The sequence below is a fragment of the Perna viridis genome, chromosome 3 (assembly GCF_037379345.1).
Source record: "Perna viridis isolate PV_CMFRI_1.1 ecotype Kerala chromosome 3, ASM3737934v1, whole genome shotgun sequence".
NCBI classification, from domain to species: domain Eukaryota; kingdom Metazoa; phylum Mollusca; class Bivalvia; order Mytilida; family Mytilidae; genus Perna; species Perna viridis.
In genome coordinates this window covers 35,039,732-35,059,046 of record NC_142447.1, presented here as the reverse complement: position 1 = coordinate 35,059,046, position 19,315 = coordinate 35,039,732, and the positions used below count along the sequence as shown (strand labels likewise).

General features: G+C 32.1%; 2 protein-coding genes across 3 annotated transcripts; one reads left to right on the top strand and one right to left on the bottom strand.

Moving 5' to 3' along the window:
* The first annotated feature begins 35 nt into the window (after positions 1-35).
* On the top strand, positions 36-8,437 carry LOC148622017 (large ribosomal subunit protein uL4A-like). Its single transcript, XM_088571496.1, has 9 exons — positions 36-189; positions 2,395-2,569; positions 4,020-4,265; positions 4,573-4,697; positions 4,961-5,090; positions 6,278-6,434; positions 7,220-7,303; positions 7,852-8,011; positions 8,311-8,437. The coding sequence occupies exons 1-9, from the start codon at positions 187-189 to the stop codon at positions 8,377-8,379; spliced, it is 1,149 nt and encodes a 382-aa protein (XP_088427622.1). The 5' UTR covers positions 36-186; the 3' UTR covers positions 8,380-8,437.
* A 3,270-nt stretch (positions 8,438-11,707) lies between these two features.
* LOC148622016 (membrane protein FAM174-like) lies at positions 11,708-19,285 on the bottom strand. Of its 2 annotated transcripts, none has more exons than XM_088571497.1 (3): positions 18,902-19,285; positions 15,589-15,755; positions 11,708-15,107 (listed from the first exon to the last, which is right to left on the bottom strand). In XM_088571497.1, exons 1-2 carry the CDS (start codon positions 19,192-19,194, stop codon positions 15,614-15,616), a joined length of 435 nt encoding a protein of 144 aa, XP_088427623.1. In that variant the 5' UTR covers positions 19,195-19,285; the 3' UTR covers positions 11,708-15,107; positions 15,589-15,613. The 2 variants fall into 2 exon arrangements, with proteins under 2 accessions (XP_088427623.1, XP_088427624.1); XM_088571498.1 differs by having other exon boundaries at positions 15,593-15,755.
* Positions 19,286-19,315: the final 30 nt, after the last annotated feature.

The window sequence follows — 19,315 nt, the reverse complement described above, 5'->3', positions numbered from 1 at the left end:
CTCTTTTCACCTTAAGCCTCTGATATGACACCAAAATTTATGAATTAATCCAAAGTTGATGATAAACATTTAACAGACCGACAAGCTCACATTATTGTTCAACCTTGATATATTCTTCCTCTTCCTTTTTAATCCACGTCCCGGCGAGAGACCACGTTTTTATTCTCTCTCATCTAAAAATCAAGAATGGTATTGTTTATATTTCCTTTTTTTAGTCTTGAACTTATAAGTTCATGCTTATGATTGAAGTTCATTTAATATTTGCCATTTTAGATAAACTGTGTTTGGAAAATTTACTGAAGTAATAATCATTATGCTGAGAAAAGTGGGAGAGTTCATTAAACACGTGCCATGCAGTTGTCTGATTTTGCCCCAACATAAAAAATCTGAAGTGAAGTTTTTAATTCGATACTTACAGATTTGTTCGTACAGCCCATGTTGAGTTGTGTTCTCGTTCTAAAACTTGAAAAGAAAGTATTGTAGTCTTAGAAGATCACACTCACAGGCTGGATATATCTTTTTTTGTATGGATTTGGGAGTATTGGAAAATTTCGTCTGATTCTACTGTTACTGCCAGGTCCACCAATCATTCAATTCCATCAAATCTGCCTTAAATGGAGAAGAATGGATCCCATACGAATTCATCTGTTCATTTTAATTTTTGCAGCATCATAAGGCCCTGTGCAGTTTCAGGTGTCAAAAGAATAGGCCTGCAGCAGGGCTAAGCTTGTCGTGAAAGGCAACTTAATAGTGCTCAAACCATAGCCAGGGGCTACAGAGCAACTGGGTTTTGTGCCCTAGGTGGTGGAATGGGGTAACCTAGTTTTATAACATGAAACCACACATTTTATGTGTATCTTTCATGTTTTCATTGGATATTTTCATTTTTTGTTTATAGTCAAAATGCGAGGTTTTATCATTCGACGCCACATTGCGGGAGTAACGTTCCGGCGAATTGACCTATGGGATGTTTTTGTCTAGATAAATATCAAATAAAAATATTTAAGAATGATTAAAGTACAAAGTTGAAAGACGTGGCTGTAAAATAAATTTCTTACCAGATGCAGAAATTCCATTAAAAACATCCAAAATTGCTTTTAAATCAGCAGATGTAAATTCCATAAACACCAGAAACGATAAGTCCTGAGGAGCATATTTCCGAATAGCAATCAGCAAATATTTAGGATTTTTAATGGCGCAACGAAATTTATTCACACATCATTTTGTCAAAGATAAAATATATTTGAAAATTATGTGGTGAGTATGAAAGTAGTATAATAAAATTACAAAAATAAATGTTTTCATAATTTTTTGTGATCATTGCTTTTGAAATGGGAAAAAAAAAATTAAACATTTAAATGATAAAAATTCGTTCCACCATATGACTCCGAAAATGCAGTTAACCGTAACATAACAAGATGTCGGCTTCTAGGCCAGTTCATGTTTTAATATGGGAATATTATCTTCCAAACAAGGTTTGTTGGGATAAATATAACTTCTTTTCTTGTAATTATATAGTTTTGTTGAAAAAATATTCTTAAAATGTCAGAATTTAAAGTTGATTTTTACACCTTGAAATTAAGGTCCAATGATAAAACCTCACATTTTGACTATAAACAAAAAATGAAAATATCTGATGAAAACATGAAAGATAAACATAAAATGCTTGGTTTCATATTACAGAACTAGGGGTAACCTTGGCATGTTATATGGTAAATCTATGACTAAATTTTAGACCCTTGTGGGGTCGTCGGGCTACAATACGGAAAACCTGACTTAAAACCATAGTGGTACACCGTGTTGGGAAAGATGCCATGTTTTTCACACGGGAAATAACCCTGCTGTGGTATTCGATAGGAGAAGGAACCTTTGCGTTTGCCACAGGAGGCTAAATTGCCTGACCATACCCATCCCTCCCTTTTTCTAGTGACAATCAAAATTTGTCGACTGTTATCCTTGTGCCCGTCCCTCTTTTTTCATTTCATAATCATCATATGTTCATTTTATCATCCATTTCATGTTCATCGCCTGAATATAGCTGAAATATTACTGCTCGGGTGTTAAACCCAAACAATCAGTCGTGCAGCATTTTAAGTTTCTACATTACATTAGTATTAATTTTTCCTGATCCTGCAACCCTTATCTTTTTTATTTGGATATTGATATGGTTGATAGGGCTCAGAATGGTGTGCCATACAAAATAAGTCTTATAACGACAGAGAAACCTAGCATCATAGATGACGAGGGATCTATATAAAAGCTTTCTACATATTTTCTGACCAGTAGATCAAGGTATCTACTTTGGTCATGAAATTTTCGACTTAATATTGTCTATAACAACATATAGAAGTGTAGTGACTTGAAGTAATCAGGATTTTTTTTTTTCTTCAACAGGCTGCGGCAGCAAGGCCGTTGATATCTGTTTACAGTGATAAAGGCGAGTCATCTGGGTCTAATGTCACTCTCCCAGCAGTCTTCAGGGCTCCTATTAGACCTGATATTGTGAACTTTGTTCATGCCCAAATGAAATTTAACTCCAGACAGCCGTATGCTGTTAGTGAGAAAGCAGGTAATTATATCTATTTGTTTACTCGTAGGTTGTCTATAAGTTAAAAGTTTTTATTACTTCACATTCTATAATGAAATTTGTGTAGTGATAAGCCTTCGTTGTATTTATTTTCAGTTAATTAAGAACAACGGCAAATTAATTAATTTGTTCCTCATACTTTGATAAAAAAAAGTTTTATATTGGCAATATAGGCAGTGTTCCAGGATTTTTCAAAACTTAACATGTAGGTTTCCATGGGAAAATGAAATGAAAATTAACTCTTCCACAGTTGAAGTTTATTTTTAAGACAAATCCTTTCAACAATTCAAGTCTTCTACTTGCCAAAGGGAAACAATTTTACAACACTAGAATTGCATTTGCCCCAGGTGACGGAAAAGTGGAAACCTAGAACACTGATATGTCAGTGTGGGAACCACCGCTCGCTATCTTGCCAAATACGAGTAGATGTGTATTTTGGCGAGTTCTCATTAGCTTACACTCGTCAATTTGGTGACCATCATTTGTTGGCAAGTTTCAAGGAAATTAACCAGCCAACATGGTTATTTAGTTAAACATCCCTTAACATCATACATTAAAAATATGTTCCTTACATTTTAAGAAGTTTAGCTTGAATATGTCAAGTGAATTTGGCATGATATGCACAATTTTATTGACTTTTAAAGCATTGTTTACAATATGCCATTTTAATTTCCGGTAAACAGGATGTGCCAAAACCTATGCGACGGTCGCAATCTCGTATTAGTATTCAAACAAAATTATCTTGGTAATTTAAGATTTGTTATCTAGCAAATTAGTTGTTTATTGTCAAAATAAAAATGAACAAGAAGCAAATGATGAACATTTTCTTGCTTCATTTGATGAATCTGTTGAAATATAATTTTATTTTTAAAATATGAGTTCAGAAATGGAGTACTCATTTTGTTACTGTAAAGTACATGAAAAACTTTTATGGGAGGGAATATTCGAAAATGGAAAAAGTTTTTGATAAATTTAAAATCAAATGAAAAGATAATTGAAAAAAGAAAAAGAAAGGCAGAACATAATCAAATCCAAGAGAAAAAAAACCCAGAAAAATTGGCTAGTTAAATTTCTATTTGGCTAGCAAGACCAATATTCCACTAGCCAGAACGGCTAGTTGGGGGAAAAATGGTTTCCCACACTGTATGTCCAAGGAATTAGTGGAAGATACAACTGATTTTTTCTTATTATTGACTAGTTTCATTGAATAATAATTGTAATACACTTGTAATAGAACTTGGCTAGCTCCCATACTTTTGACTCCTCTACTGGGAGCTGTCATTTTACCAGGCTAATCTAAATCTGAATTTGAAATAATTTATTTGAACAAACTCTGATTGTCTGAATTTGGTTTTCCAGGCAGGTTGGATATCATGAAACGAACATGATTTTTTCCCCTTTAAGTACTAATTCTTGTTAAATCTCTTCTCAGGTCACCAGACATCAGCCGAGTCCTGGGGTACAGGTAGAGCAGTAGCTCGTATTCCCAGAGTCAGAGGTGGTGGTACACATAGATCAGGTCAGGGAGCCTTTGGAAATATGTGTCGTGGAGGTCGTATGTTTGCTCCAACCAAGACATGGAGAAGATGGCACAGGAAGATCAATATAAATCAGAAGAGATATGCCATCTGCTCTGCCATTGCAGCCACTGGTGTTCCTGCTCTTGTTATGTCTAAAGGTAAGATTTTTGTTATTTTCATACTTCATCCCTCATAACTATATACCAATTCTCATTACAAGGAGACTACAGGTTACTAAAACTCTAGCTATCACTGCTAAGATAACTGTGTATTTCTCAGGTCTTAAAAAAAATGAGCTGCAGAAAAATTATGAAATTAGAAATCACAAGCCAGCACAAAATTAGTGGGAATGGAGATCCAGGCATTTCAAACACTTCGAAATTTGAGCCCTGCCTATCTTAAAAAATTAAAAAAAAATAAAGTTATTTATTAGGCAACTTCCTAATTTGTTGTTACCTTCAACAGGACACAGAATTGAAGAATTACCAGAGGTTCCCCTTGTGGTCAGTGACAAAATTGAAGAATACAAGAAGACCAAAGAAGCAGTTGCACTGTTGAAAAAAGTGAAAGCCTGGAATGATATACAAAAGGTTATTTGACATAAAGTACCGTGATAAACTACTTACTTGTCTAGCTTCTTTTCAAGAAAAAAAATGATAAGCCCTTCATAAGAAAATATGTTGTACTTGTTAGGAGGACATAGCTCGAACACTTTCCAAAACTATTACCGTTGCTGTTCACCATCTTCAGAAGCATATAAACTGCTTCAAATTTTGCCTTGTTGAGTACAATGCTGTCAAGTTTATCGTTGTATTTTAGTTTTATGTTGAAAGATGTCCTCAATAATTAACAGGTTATTAACTCCAAAAGATTCCGTGCTGGTAAAGGTAAAATGAGAAACAGACGAAGAATAATGAGAAGAGGACCATTAGTAATATACAATAAAGATAATGGAATAACAAGAGCTTTCAGAAATATACCTGGTTTGTATTTTAGGATGAAAATTGCTGCCTTTGAGTTCTATCTTTTATTACACTGTGGTGTGATGAATAGCCTTTGGTCCGTGTTTCTGATTGTACATTGACGTTATACAGGCTTTGACTGACCACTGGTACTTTTTTTAGTTGACAGTTTTGTTTTAATTGTTCATTTAAACTGATGTAAATTTAAAGCCTTTGGCAGTTGACTGATAAACCTGAAACATTTTCTGGCATAGTTCAATAAAAGAAAAAATTAATGTTGAAGTATGTGAAAGTGCTCTAGAAATCCCTTTTCTTGATAAATCCAGGGGCCAAGATTAACTTTTTGAGGCCAGTAGCCACCTGGGCTACTAAACTGTAAAATTAATTAGCCCAGAAAAAAAGTTTGTAGCCTAGACTTTTTCAGACAAAATTTCCCAGAAATAAAATTCCACATTTTACAAAATACCGGATAAGCAATTCTAAATAAGTAACCGACATCGGTTGTAAAGGATTTCCGTATTATCAGAACTGGTTACTAATAAAATTTAACTTGGGACGCAATGTTTCCGATCGAATGGTAACCAGTTCAAATTCTGACCACAACTTCTGTTTACGATAGAAAAAAATTTGCAATTCGCCAGCTGGGCTACTAAAACTGAAAAAGATAGTCTTCCAGGCACATTTCTGGTCACCATTGGCGAGTGGGCGACCATTAATCTTTTCCCCTGAAATTCCCCCTTTTATCCCCTGTTTGCTTAGAAGTTCAACTTCTATCAGGAAATTTTCTAGGATGTAAGAATTTGAAAATGAAAGATTGCATAAAGTGACTTGTAAGCAAAGACCTACTTACACTGGAGTTTCCCTCAACTTGCGTAGTGCTGGAGGTGTTTCCCATTTTTCAAGTGAAGCACTTATTATGCCATAGAGCATGTAGAATGGTCTTGATATAATGTTAATATATTTAAGTCTGTAAAAGTAAAATTTGATTTAAACCTGCAGTGATGTCAACCCATATTCATATATCGGTTATTACACAGATACCTTGATTACTGACATAATAAAGAATGATGATTAGCCTTTGGTCCGTGTTTCTGATCACTGTGACTTTTCATAGGCTCGTCTGACTTGCATTCTTGTTTATATTGTAAATGTGACATGTATGCTTTCAGTGTTTTTACATGCACTAACCAGTTCATTTTTAATTCCAGGAATTACACTAATAAATGTACAAGCATTGAATCTTTTAAAAGTGGCCCCCGGTGGTCATGTTGGAAGATTTTGTATTTGGACTGAATCAGCATTTTCAAAATTAGATGGATTATATGGTACATGGAGAAAATCTTCACAAGAAAAAGCTGATTACAAGTAAGTCAGATATTTGGATGTTTAATTATCATTTTTTTGTTCATTTTGATTACATAGATGTGTATTTATGTATAGATTGTTATAATTTGTTGGCCTTTAGCGTTACAAGTGAGATTTGTGTCCCTGTAACAGATTACTGGGGGAAAAAATTAAGTACAAAGTTACGACAAATTAACAGTAGTGTAAAAAGCTCACTTAACAAAGTCTTCATAGCAGTAATCAATACAAATTTAACCTTTGACCTTTAAAGCACTGAAAACCCAATTTCAGTCTGACAGGAAGTTGTCCTGTAAAACAGAGTAAGGATCTTGACTTGTAGTGTTAAATCTTTACAAAAATATTAAAATGTTCATTGGTTTGTAGGTCATACCTTTAAAATTTTGCCCTATTTATTATGAAGAAAAATATTGAATCCTAGTTGATGTATAACTGTTAAAGGCATAATTATTTTTCAAAAATGTCAATATATTTAACTTCTTCCTTTTACAGGTTACATCTAGTTCTTATTAAATCCTTTCAAAAGAGCAATAAGATTTTTGACTTGTGAATATATGAGAGTCATTCGCTCTAATTTAGGAGTTCTTAACCTATTGAAGAATGATGAGTTGCCATTGGTCCGTGTTTATGACTTCTGTGATCATATGTTGGCCTCACTGACTTCTCATTCTAACTTAAAAAGGAAATTGATGAATGGTTCTTACTTCTTAATTATATAGGAGTAATGCTAGAACAATAAGAATTTTTTGTTGATGAAAACTTGGAAATATTTTTATAATCTATTTCAGTTTACCTATGCACAAAATGACAACAACAGATTTATCAAGATTATTGAAGAGTGATGAAATACAACTCGCATTAAGAGCACCAATGTAAGTATGCTAGATTTTATTTTTCTTATTCAAAGCTACAGAAATTTTCAAAATCAGTATTATACTTCAGTAGGAGTACTACACAACTTTTATACCTGTAAGTAATTCGCTTAATTGTTAAAAAAAAATTAGATTCATGGAATTTTGTGAAGTCTGGTTTAATAATGTTTATACCCCTGCTGTATACAGTAAATTATCACGAAGTTGGTGGACAGTGTACTTTTAGGCAGTTTTTAAATTTGTGATGGTTCCTTAATGGGAATTAATGCACAAAGAATATATTCACAACTGTTTAATTCTTACCACAAAAATCTTAAATTCTGCTAATTTCACAGTTTACATTATGGGGAATATTGGATTCTACTTAAAATCAAAATTTGTAGTAATTTTCTTGACTCCCAATTGATGGATTGACTTTAAATTTGGTATATGGACTTATATCAATGGGACACATGTTTTAAGCAATTTAGTTGCTTTTCACTATCAATTTCCTGTATGTTAAATGAATTTCTAACATGTCATGGTGATTTTTAATATGTTCATTACAGACGTGAAAATAAGAGAAGAGTTTTGAAGAAGAATCCATTAAAGAACCAACGTGTAATGAATCGTCTCAATCCATATGCTAAAGTAATGAATAAAGCTGCTAAAGAAATCGAAAAGAGAAGAGTTGAGGCTAGAACTGGTGTTGTTAGTGAGAAGAGAGGGGTATGTATCTTTGGTTTTAGTTGATAATGCAATAACAATAAATGAAGAAGTGTGTCGATGATTGCCATTTAAAGTTAATACTTGTAAAAGTGAAGAATCAGGTAGAAAAAGGAATAAACAAGATTATTTTGTTGTGTAGTCATAGTATAAAATTTGTACCTCAGCTTTTAAAGGGTACTCTTGTAGTTTTGTGTTTTATGTAGATAAACTTGAATCAAATGTTAAAAATACCAATAAAAAAGACATATGTTCAATGAGACTGCTATAAATTAATCTTATTTGTTTAATTTATTTTCCAGGTAAAGGCAGATAAGAAACCCAAAAAGCCAGCAGGAAAGGGAGCTCCTAAAGGAAAGGGAAAGAAATAAACATTGACAGTGACAGTCAATAATAGTGCTTCTGAATAAACTTCAGTCTCTGATCACAGTTTGGCTTCGAAGTTTCACATTGCCCACCTTTTTTAGCTCACCTGGCCTTGGTCATGGGCTTGGTCTTTTTATACCGTATAACGGGTAATTTTAGCAACCAAGTTTCAGGATTTGCTTAATGAATAGGGGTATTGAATTCTTTTGTGGTCTTTTTATTTTCACATCTGTAGAGATTACTGGACTTTAAATTTGGCATGCTATTACTTTTAGCTTTTGCCATCACTTGGTGTCTGTTGTCATTAACAATATTACAGAACTATCCTCTGACACTCTTGGACCAATTACAACCAAACTTGGTATGAATATTTCTTGGGGTATCCTGCATAGAATTGGTAGGAGATTTTTTACCTATCATAAATATGGCCTCTATTACTAAAAATAGAACATAGGAGTTGGAAGTTTTTTTTCAAGTCTTCTGAAACTAGCAGACCAATTAGAACCAAACTTAGTATGAATATTCCTTAGGGTATTCTGCATATATAAGATGTGGGGATTTTGATCTGTGGAAAAAACAAGGCCCTTGTTGCTAAAAATAGAACAAAGGGGTCAATCAAAGGTGTTTGGCATACATCTCTAAAACTTGGAGTTAGCTGAATTATCTCGATAGCGGAAGTGATCTTTATTATAAGTCCTACTAAATTCTGCCAGGGATCAAAGTTTTTCTGATGACTGTTAGAGTTACTGCCCTTGTAAAAATATGACAGAAACAGAATTGCTGAAATAATCCTTATAAGACTTTCAAAAGTCTGTGGGGATATAAGTTGTCTGACAACTCTTGTTAAGAGTTGTTGTCCTTGAAAGGTGAAAAATTGTTTTTACCAGCAAATATTTTGAAAACAAAAATAAACTTTAAATTGATGAGTTGATCCTAATGAGGAGTACAACCAAAGTCTTTGTGAGGAAAAATTGTTGACAACGCCTTGTTAAGAGTTACTGTCCTTGAAAGGCAAAAATTTAACATTCCTGCTTTTTGGTATTATTATTTTCTACCAAGCATTGCCCAAGTAAAAAACCTGAACTTTAGGGCCAACCAGTGTGTAAGTAAGTACAACACCATACCTTATATGATTATTTCTTCTCTAATATGACAAAAAAAACTTTCAGTTCAAATTCATGATACTCCTTGATATTTGACTGAATTAATGAGCATTGGACTATGAAAACCATGTATTATTTTGTACCAATATGTCTTGTATCATCCAGATTTTACAAAGTTATGGCAATGTGTTGATCATCGTCAAGTTATCCTGAGACATTTAGTTTCATATAATCAGCATTAAAGGATCTGTAAGAAAATAAAACACAAAAAGAAAGATCTAATGGCCCCAAAAGATATTTCATAAAAAAAGATAAAGCTATGCAAGTTCAGTGTATTTCTTCAGCAATTTGAAAAAAGCTTCCAACCCTGCAGAATCCTGAACTATGCATTTTTGTTTTTACAAGATTTTATATTTTAGCATTTTGCTGACAACTCCAATAATGAAAAAACCAAACACATCAACAAAACAAATGAGAACATCTCATTTTCATATCTTGAATAATTAAAGTGTTGATCTTCACAAAGATTTACAAGATTTGATTACAAATTTGTGGTAATATAATGGTATTATGCTGTTGACATCTGAAGACCTCTTTGTATCCAGAAAAGTGTTCAGGTGAGAGGTTGGGCCAACACGTGAAAATGGGTCTGTCACTCAAAAGTGGTCATTTTTGTCCATTTCTTGTCGTTATTTGATACCTGTGGGGTTAAACAGGGACAAATCGGGAATTAAAGCACATTCATCCTACAGCCTGAAGACTGTGAAGGCTACTGAAGCCAAATAAAGTGTGTCACAGTCATGAGTGGGGAGTTGGGAGCTCCCTGAAGAGTCATTCGTGTGAAAAAATGAGGATTTTTTTTCCAATTTTTGGCCTCTTTCGTCCATTAACCAGAAGTAGTCAATACAAGGGGTTGTCATCGAAATGGTGGTGACAGACATCATTCTTATTAAGTTTCCAGGCGAAATAGAGTACTACAGATTAATTCTGCTCTGGCGAGGGTCCGAGAAGTGAACCCTACCCCCGAAAAAAAAACTAATTTTTTTCGACAGCACAGTCATGCTGCTTGCAAATGGACACAGATTGCGCTTTCCTAAACTCAGATTTACACTGCCAGAACCGATAAAGGGGAACATGGTCCAATCCAGAACAGGTCCGGACGTAGCACGACAAGGGTAAAACCTAAGAATTAGGAGTCAAAAAGGGTAAGAAAAAAACATTTCTTGATGTCCAAATGATAAACTTGATAGGAGTAAGAAATCAGCATTTTCCTCAAGTGTTAGACATAAGTAGAGTAAGAGTGGATGGATCTAAGATACTGTACAATGAAAGGCTGGAATCTTTTATGGAAGGGTTCTTGTATGGAAGTATGTATGAATTTGGGGCCAAAAAAAGTGACTTTGCTTCAGGTCAAAATCTTGTCCTCCCCCATTTTTTAATATCGGTAAGTATTCCTCCCCCTGGATCCACCAGTCCAGAAACCTCCTGTAAATCCTTTAAACAATTTCTAAGGTTTTTTATAGCAAATTTAATGTTCAATTTTCAACATGAACAGTCTTATCTAAAAAAATCTGATGTATAGTCAGAACATACATGCCAATGCTCAAGGATTTTGGCCCTCTTTCAGGGTTTCAGGGTTGAGAAAAATTTTCTCTGGGTTTTCAGAAATTGTCAGGAACTTGTGTAAATTCAAAACTACAAATGATCAAGGTATATGTTTAATATGCATGTACTCCTTTTATTCTTGAGGACTCGCAACTATGGGCAAAGTGAATAATTTTGAAACAAACAGTCCAATGGAACAAGCTTGATTTGCTCCTCAGAAACATCATCAAATGTTGTCCAAATTCCTTATTTTTGTTTCGTGCCCAGACCCCTCTCTGATTTTAGCAGGGTTTTCATCATTTATATGAAGGCAAGTATGCAAAGAGTATTTGTATTTTCTAATTTCATTGATTGTAAGACATAGTTTTTATTCAAAAGAGAATAAACAGAGTAAGGCAATTTACAACCAGTGACTGAAATATTTAAATTCCGGGGATAGATCGGGTTTTCCATTGATTGAATTACGATAAGTGGATGAGATTAAAACTAAATAAATTCCATAGGTATTTGACCAGTCAAGATCTAACAGAAATCTTGTCAATTATACTAACTCTCCAAGTCAGAAAATCGTAGTGCAATTGTGTATTAATAGGAAATTATCTCGGCCAATAACAAAGACAAGACATAATCAATAAAATAAATTTATTGTACAAAACAAAAAAAAAAGCTTTTTAGTAAATCTATTTAATTTTACAGAACAAGAGCAAAACTTATAATTTATACATTAATAATGACCAACTTACAGTTATAAAAGTTTTCTATTTTACACTGATATCCATCTTGGAGAAAATTATAATATGGTGGCAAATATGTTACTTTTAAAAAAGAGTACATGTTATTGTTTTCACATGGGATTGTGATTTCATTAAATGACTCCTAAACAATTTGTCAAGGAATTACATTACCATCCACTTTACCTAAAATCATCAATCAGCTCCTGCTGGTAGTTGAATTTTAGGCTTTACAACAGTGTAATATCAGCATAAAATAAAATTACACTACCGGTAAATAATCTTTTTGATTTATTGAAACAATTTAAAGCCAACAAATCAATGATAGTATCACCCAATTTTGAAGTACAATATTGGACATTTTATGTTGTCTTGGAGACTGATATCAATTCTAAAACTGAAATTCAATAAAAACCATTCTTTGATTCACTTCAACTTTCTTTTCATATACAGTTTAAACTCATAACCTTACAACAGTAATGTGATCTACTCTGCATTGTACTTTATGTTCAGACAATCAGAAACATGAAAACATAACAAATATTGAAAGGGAAGAACAGAAAATATCATCTAAAGAGAAAATAGAATGTAGTGTGTTCCTACAGGACGATAAAATTTTGGAAATGATCCCTGCAAATGAGAATTTATGCGACTTAATAAAAAAGCAGTAAAGAATCAACAGCATAATATGTACAAGAGACGAAGAAACAAATGAAAAATTACAACTCTAAAAAGTACAGTAATTATCAAGTAAGACAGATGTATTAAAGAGTATTTTTCATGCTAAAGCTTTAGTTAGGAAAAGTTCAATACTGCTATCTGCAGGCAACAGCATATCATGTATTTACAGTGTTCATTCTTTATTGAGGTTTTGAACAATGGTCAGGTGTAGAATTGTGGAAGATGGAAATAGTAATTGGGATAAAAGTATAGAAATATATAATTGTTTCCCTACAAAAATGATCAAAACAGAATAAAGAAGACTGCTTTTAAACATCTCTACTTATTTTGGACTTAGTAACTCCATTTTGTGAAACTATATCAAAAATGTAAATGTTAATCAAATATCATTTGTTTTTGGGTTTGTACTTTTTTTTGGATGAAACTAAGATACATGTATATTCCAATATGACTGAAAATATGAAAAGTTGTGTGAATTACTATAAATGGCAAAATTACTATTCTAGAACCATTAATGCACTGAAAGAATTTATGTCAGTTGTATTTTATTGTTTGATGCAGAGAAAATTTGGGAACATTTACTTTTGAATTTAAATATTTTGATTAGATAATGGTTTACTTAGACTAATTTAAACTGTCTTTGCCAATTCTTTCCCACTACAAACTGAGCCATCAATTTTAAGTGTTCCTGAATAGGTTTCTAGCCTGGGGCTATTTTCACTGATTTTCAGGTTCAACTAATTTAAAATAAACTACAATGGTAATATATAGATTATGAAACTACCAATAACTAGAACTGAAATTTGATAAAAGAAAAAAAAAATAATAAGTAAGTAAAATGTGATTTTCAACCCTGTCAAATGAGCATCAGTTAGATATTGCACAAATGATAAACTGTGTACAAAACTTTCCTTTTTTAATAATAACAATGTCAATATTATACATTATTTAACATAAACCATCCACAGAAAAACTGGATTAATACTATAAAAAGGGTCCCCTATGGTATACCATTGTTTAAACTATCTGCTGATTTTAGGCTGGTGACATACATGTAATGTTTGTTAGGGTTACTGTTTTTGACTACACATTGATTTATTAATACCTATGACCAGTCAAATCTAATAAAGCACCTTTCTTAATGATGGCAACCATATGGATTTCATGATCATATATAAATACTGATATGAAAAAGAAACATCAGAATACAAAACAGAATCATATTGAATAAATGACAACATTATATGAATATTATTAAACAGTAATATAAATGTTCACCAAAAGCAAATTAAAAATGCAATCTGACAGACATACAAAATCAAAATAACAACAGACAGGAAATATCAAATTGGGCCTGATCTGACAAGATGTGATGTTCTGTGGAGATGATCAAAACTGACATTATACTATTTATCTTTGATTAATGTGACATTGTAAATAGACCTTACCAATAATATTTCTGTATCACAGCAGTTGCCAGATATAGAAAAATAGTAGGCAGTAAGATCAAAAGAAAAAGGATAAATGCTGATTGAGAAAATAAACATAAAAGAAGTTACCAATATGGTGAATTGATAACTATTCCTACAATTTTTTTGGTTATGAACAGTAAAATCATGATAGAGTCAAATAAAACTTAAAAAAAACTCTATTTTTCTCTGACTCACACCAGGACATGATCTATGAGGATTTAAAAAAAAGTAAAACAATTTACACACGTATGCAATGTAAGGTATGTTTCTCTTAATTTTGTACCTGTCATAACTTGTATGAAGCAACAAAAAAAAGTTATAATGTGTACTGTACATGTGAAAAAAGGCTAAATCAGATTTATAATGTAAGCTGCACTATAAATATTAGCAATAGTATCATTTAAATTTTCAACGCCTTCAAAATAAAAAATCACTATTGGATAGATCAGGCACTTACTTCAAAACAACCACTAATTATATTATACCATGGTCAAAGAATCCCCAATCACTCAAACTAAAGTTATCAGAATCATTGGAATGGTGTTCTTCCATTATATGGTTATAAATAATAGATATACATGTATATTCCTTAGTACATACCATTAGCCTTGAAAAAAATATAACAGATGAAAGGATACTTATAACAACAAAAAATAAATCATACATAAATATATAGAATTAGAGAATATCAATAACAAGTTCTTCATAAATAAAAACTGAATCATTTACTTAATGTCAGTAATATATTTTAACCAGTGGAATTGAGTAGATTATCAAATCAAAACTCTATTTCATAAAATCACACAAAATAGAAAGTTTTTTTGCTTGAATTATAATATTAAATTTTTAGGGGTTTCTTTTATTATCAAAATCAAGGTATCATAAATATAAATCTTGAAATTTAGGCTTCATGGAAAACTGAAATACTTCATGGATTTGTATATTCATGTTAGCAAAATCACTAAACATAGAAGGGGAAAAAAAAGCAATTGCATTTTGATCTTTTGTTCATCTTTCAATTAATCTCACAAAGTAACTGAATTTAAAGGACTGGTAGGTGGTATTCCTGGTACTCAACTTCCTCAGACTGGAACTGTTCAAAATAATGTGATTTGCTTTTGTGGAATGTTCACTTTTAGACCTGAAAGTAAAAAAGTAAGATATGAAATGACAATATGCATATCCTATCAACTTCAATACACTTTTTTTGATAATGCTAAATAACTGATATCAACTTGGAAAAGGTGTGTAAAGTTTTGTTTTTATTTTTTGCTTCTTGACAGAAGCTAACAATAGAGCTCAGCTCAGTAAAAGTTATATTCTGTGATGAAGGGTCAACAACAGCTCAGTAAAAGTGTTGTTCTGTAATGAAAAATCAACTGATTATTCCGTGAAACAGCCCAGTAAAATTTGTACTTGTTATGAAGGGTAGACACATTTCCGTTGAGTCATATCTTGCCACAATTGCAATGCCAAGCTTAAATTTGACTCCAATTATAAGAGTAAAAGAAGTAATAGCATGTAAGGCAGTGCCTTTCTTATAATAAAACACAAGATGTCAGAGCATTGTCAAAATATCACATTCATTTGTTTGTACAAGCAATATTGAAAAATGCACTTACATACATCAAATACTTCAACGATAATTCATTTTTTGCGGCTATTCATTTCATAAACAGTCATGTCTTCATCGTCATCATCATCTTGGTCCAAAGGAGCCATTTCCATATCAGTTCCTCTGGCTGTAATTAGGCCATATTTTCTGGATTTACTTCTTTTTCGTCTGAGTCTATAAAATGTATAAGAATAAAATCAACAACCCCTTTACCAGGATTGAAATATTTCAAAAAGAGTTTACTACTTAGCTACATGAAAATATACTTAACTCTTGTAAGTGTCACTTTTTTTACAATAATGTCACTGTGCTGTTTTAAAATAACCGACAAATTTCAATAACAATGAGGATTGATTATTTTACCTGACTTTGTATTCTAACGTAAGACTGATTAAAACTGTAAAATGTACAGATAACAAAAATACTTGACCTTTATATTGGCAACCCAAATTATGAGTTCTTGAAAACAGATCAAATAAAAAAAATCATTAATTCTAACTTAGCCATTGAAATGGTGTAGATTCAGCTGGAAATATCTAATACATGTAATATAATAAAAATATGAGCAAAATGTTATTGGGTATGGGGAAAAGTTGGTATGGGTACAGGTTATGCATGTTAGACCACACTAGTATTGACACTTCAATTTTACACAAATTATCACTTCACTGATCTCTCAATTCCAATATAATCATGAAATCTATTAAATACTATGAAAACAATTGTTCATGTACTTTGTACATGTATTTTCAGTTTTCAATTACATGTATGTTTAACTTGTCTACTGGATAGTTAATCAAAAAATGTTGCTTTTCCATTAAGGTGCTTGAGTTGGGCATAGGATTTCTACACCCTGCTAGATATTCTATACATGTCCATGTATTAAACTCTGCAGTTTTCAGAAGATATGGATCTATTCATAATTAGTCATTAAAGCAAACTTTTCTTTGTCTATCTCATAGTCAAGATACTTTTTTGAAGTTTGCCTACTATGGTGATTATTAAATTGACATTTTTGCCCTTTAAACATAGGTAGGCAAAATAAACAAAATAAAAATTTCGTCCTCAAGGCTGCACAATTATTTGGACTACCTAGGTAGGATAAAATGTGTAACCCGCACCAAGGTAAAGTATTCATTCTTACAATATGTTAAGAACTGAAAATTGCACGAGATGTGGAAATTTCCGTTTCAATTCATTTCTAGTCATTTCTGTACCGTATTTTGGTGTGTATATTGCACATTTATGTATTGTGCGCACTGCAATTTTGAAGGTCTAAATGTGTGAAAAAAAGTTTTTTAGACTTAGGTTGCAGTTAAATTTTGTAAAACACAAAAATCGATATTTTGCACTTGATCAGTCAATTTATTTACCTTGATGCAGTATTTCCTATGAAAATATGAAGGAAAGAAATTTCTATGCGGACTAAAACATCATGTAAACATCAGTAGCTACATAAATTGGATAATTTTAACTTTGAAGCATGATAAAATTGACACAGGATGTATGAAATGGCTTTTAAAACAAAATCGAAAGTCTGGGAAAATCGGACATATCCAGTTTTGGTTGTAACTCAAAGTTCACAATTTTTCATTTAAAAGAGAAATCAAGGGAACCAAGGTTATAGCGGTAATCAAAAGAATGTAATCCAGGGACAAAGACCAGACACGGAAAACAGACATACACAACAAAGAACATAAAGTAACTAAAATCATACATACAAAGTAACAAAAATAAATGAGCAACTCGGACTCCACTAAAAACTGGGAGCATGGACCAGGTGCACCGGTAGGGTAAGCGTCCTCTGCTTTTCTAGAAACACCCGCCGAGTTGCTCATAAAAAGTCAAGACCGGGGTAAAAACATACTTTTATGAAAGAAAATTATAAGAAACAACCAAAATAAGTAAGAGAATAATCATTTTCAGCTGTAAAAGCATATGAAAAGGAGGGTTTGACAAACAAAGGAATTAGTTACTTTTAGTTACAACCATAATTTAATTTCTTCATCAAACCTCACCTCACACCAAGAGACATAGCATATATATTAAAGAGTAGCTCTATAGAAATACTAAAAATAACTATCAAATTCATGAATGAATGTTGGAATCGAAGGTCAATTTAATTTAACAGAAATTATATTAATATATAACGTTAAAACTATAGATTAATCTGTTTTGATCAGATTTATACCGTCGCACCATGGTCATAAATTTAGTTTATATGTAATGTATATTACATAGTTCTGTTTTTGTTCATGCCATAACCATTTACTGTAAATGTATTTGTGCAAATAAAATTGTCTATTGTCTTTTTGGTTTTTAGTTGTTTCATATAATTTCTAACCATGCTTTATATAAGGAAATATTGTACAACCTTTGTTTGAAATATGTTATTAAGTCATTTGAACATGATTTGAAGTAAATATCACTAAAAATTTAATACTTAAAGATGTATTTGATAATTGGATAAAATTTCTGTCAGTAACACGTCACTTTCGGTTTGTTTGTTTACATTATGCAATGTCTCTTCATGTACCGAAATCTTCAATTTCGTGGCCAATTCTCATGTATTGATGAATAATCCGCATCCCCATGTTCTGGAAATGATTTTTATGTAAAAATGTGCGTATAATACACACCAACATACGGTATATTTTTCTAATATTTCTTGTTTGATCGGTTTCCTGAATTCTAAAGGTCTAAAATGTGTAACCGGAAGTTACAGTACCAAATTAATTATTGACTATTTCTCACTTTCTTGTCCGAATTTTGCATTCTTCGAAATCATTAAGAGGTTAAAACTTCACCTTAAAAGACTTTGGATAAGGTTTTCAAAGATTTGATAGTTTTAAAAAAAGATGTAATTAAGTTTGAATTCCATACAGTATCTAGTGTCAAATCCCATTACCAGCAAAGAATGGATACGATCTTATCCAGAATGAAGAAGAAAGTCTCACAAACAGAGTTTCTTTTGCGATTTTAATTTATGGTCAAAGAAAATTTTGATAATATTATGATGTTCTAATGTCAAATATGCACTAAAATTGTACAGATAACAAAAATACTGGACTTTGATTTTGGGTACAAGAATTTCAGGTTACATATTTTAGACCTTTTGAAAACAGACAATAGAATAAAATCAATTTAAAAAAAATTAATTTAAAACTCATTAATTCGAGCCTAACCATTGTCATTTTATAAATGTATGCAAACTTTCAGTATCCAGTAATAATGGAGAAACTGGCAAAATAATATTTGGGTCCAAGAAAAGGTGGTACGGGTACACAGGTTACACATTTTAGATCATAACAACTACCTACCTCCATGCCCTTATCACAAAGTATACGACCACAATTGATGTAACAGCTAACAAAACATAAAATGCTCTCATCAACATGGGCTTGTTGTCAATCAACTTGTGAAAGAATGAGTCATCCTTTTTATCAACATTTGTACAGTTTGAGCCCTGGGCACAGTCTTCAGTAACATTAGGTTTAGAGGAAGCTGTTATGTTTTTTATTGTGGCACTTGCAGTCACTAAGGCTTGAAAATTCAGAAACAAAATGAGGAATGTTAACAAGTAAAACAATGAGCTACATCCGCTAGAACACATTTTAAAACTGCTTCCCTAAACTGAAATAATTGAAAATCATATAAAAATGCGTCAACTACACGTACACATCACTGCTAACACTTTTCAAGGTAAATATCAAGAGAGTTCCGAGAACCTAGAA

Coding starts and splice junctions, on each gene's coding strand:
- LOC148622017 (XM_088571496.1), top strand. Junction 4,698..4,960: donor CCTGGAATGATATACAAAAG/GTTATTTGACAT, acceptor AATAATTAACAG/GTTATTAACTCCAAAAGATT. Junction 8,012..8,310: donor TTGTTAGTGAGAAGAGAGGG/GTATGTATCTTT, acceptor TTTATTTTCCAG/GTAAAGGCAGATAAGAAACC.
- LOC148622016 (XM_088571497.1), bottom strand. CDS start 19,194: ATGTGTTCTAGCGGATGTAGCTCATTGTTTTACTTGTTAACATTCCTC. Junction 15,756..18,901: donor TTTGTGATAAGGGCATGGAG/GTAGGTAGTTGT, acceptor TACATTTTATAG/ACTCAGACGAAAAAGAAGTA.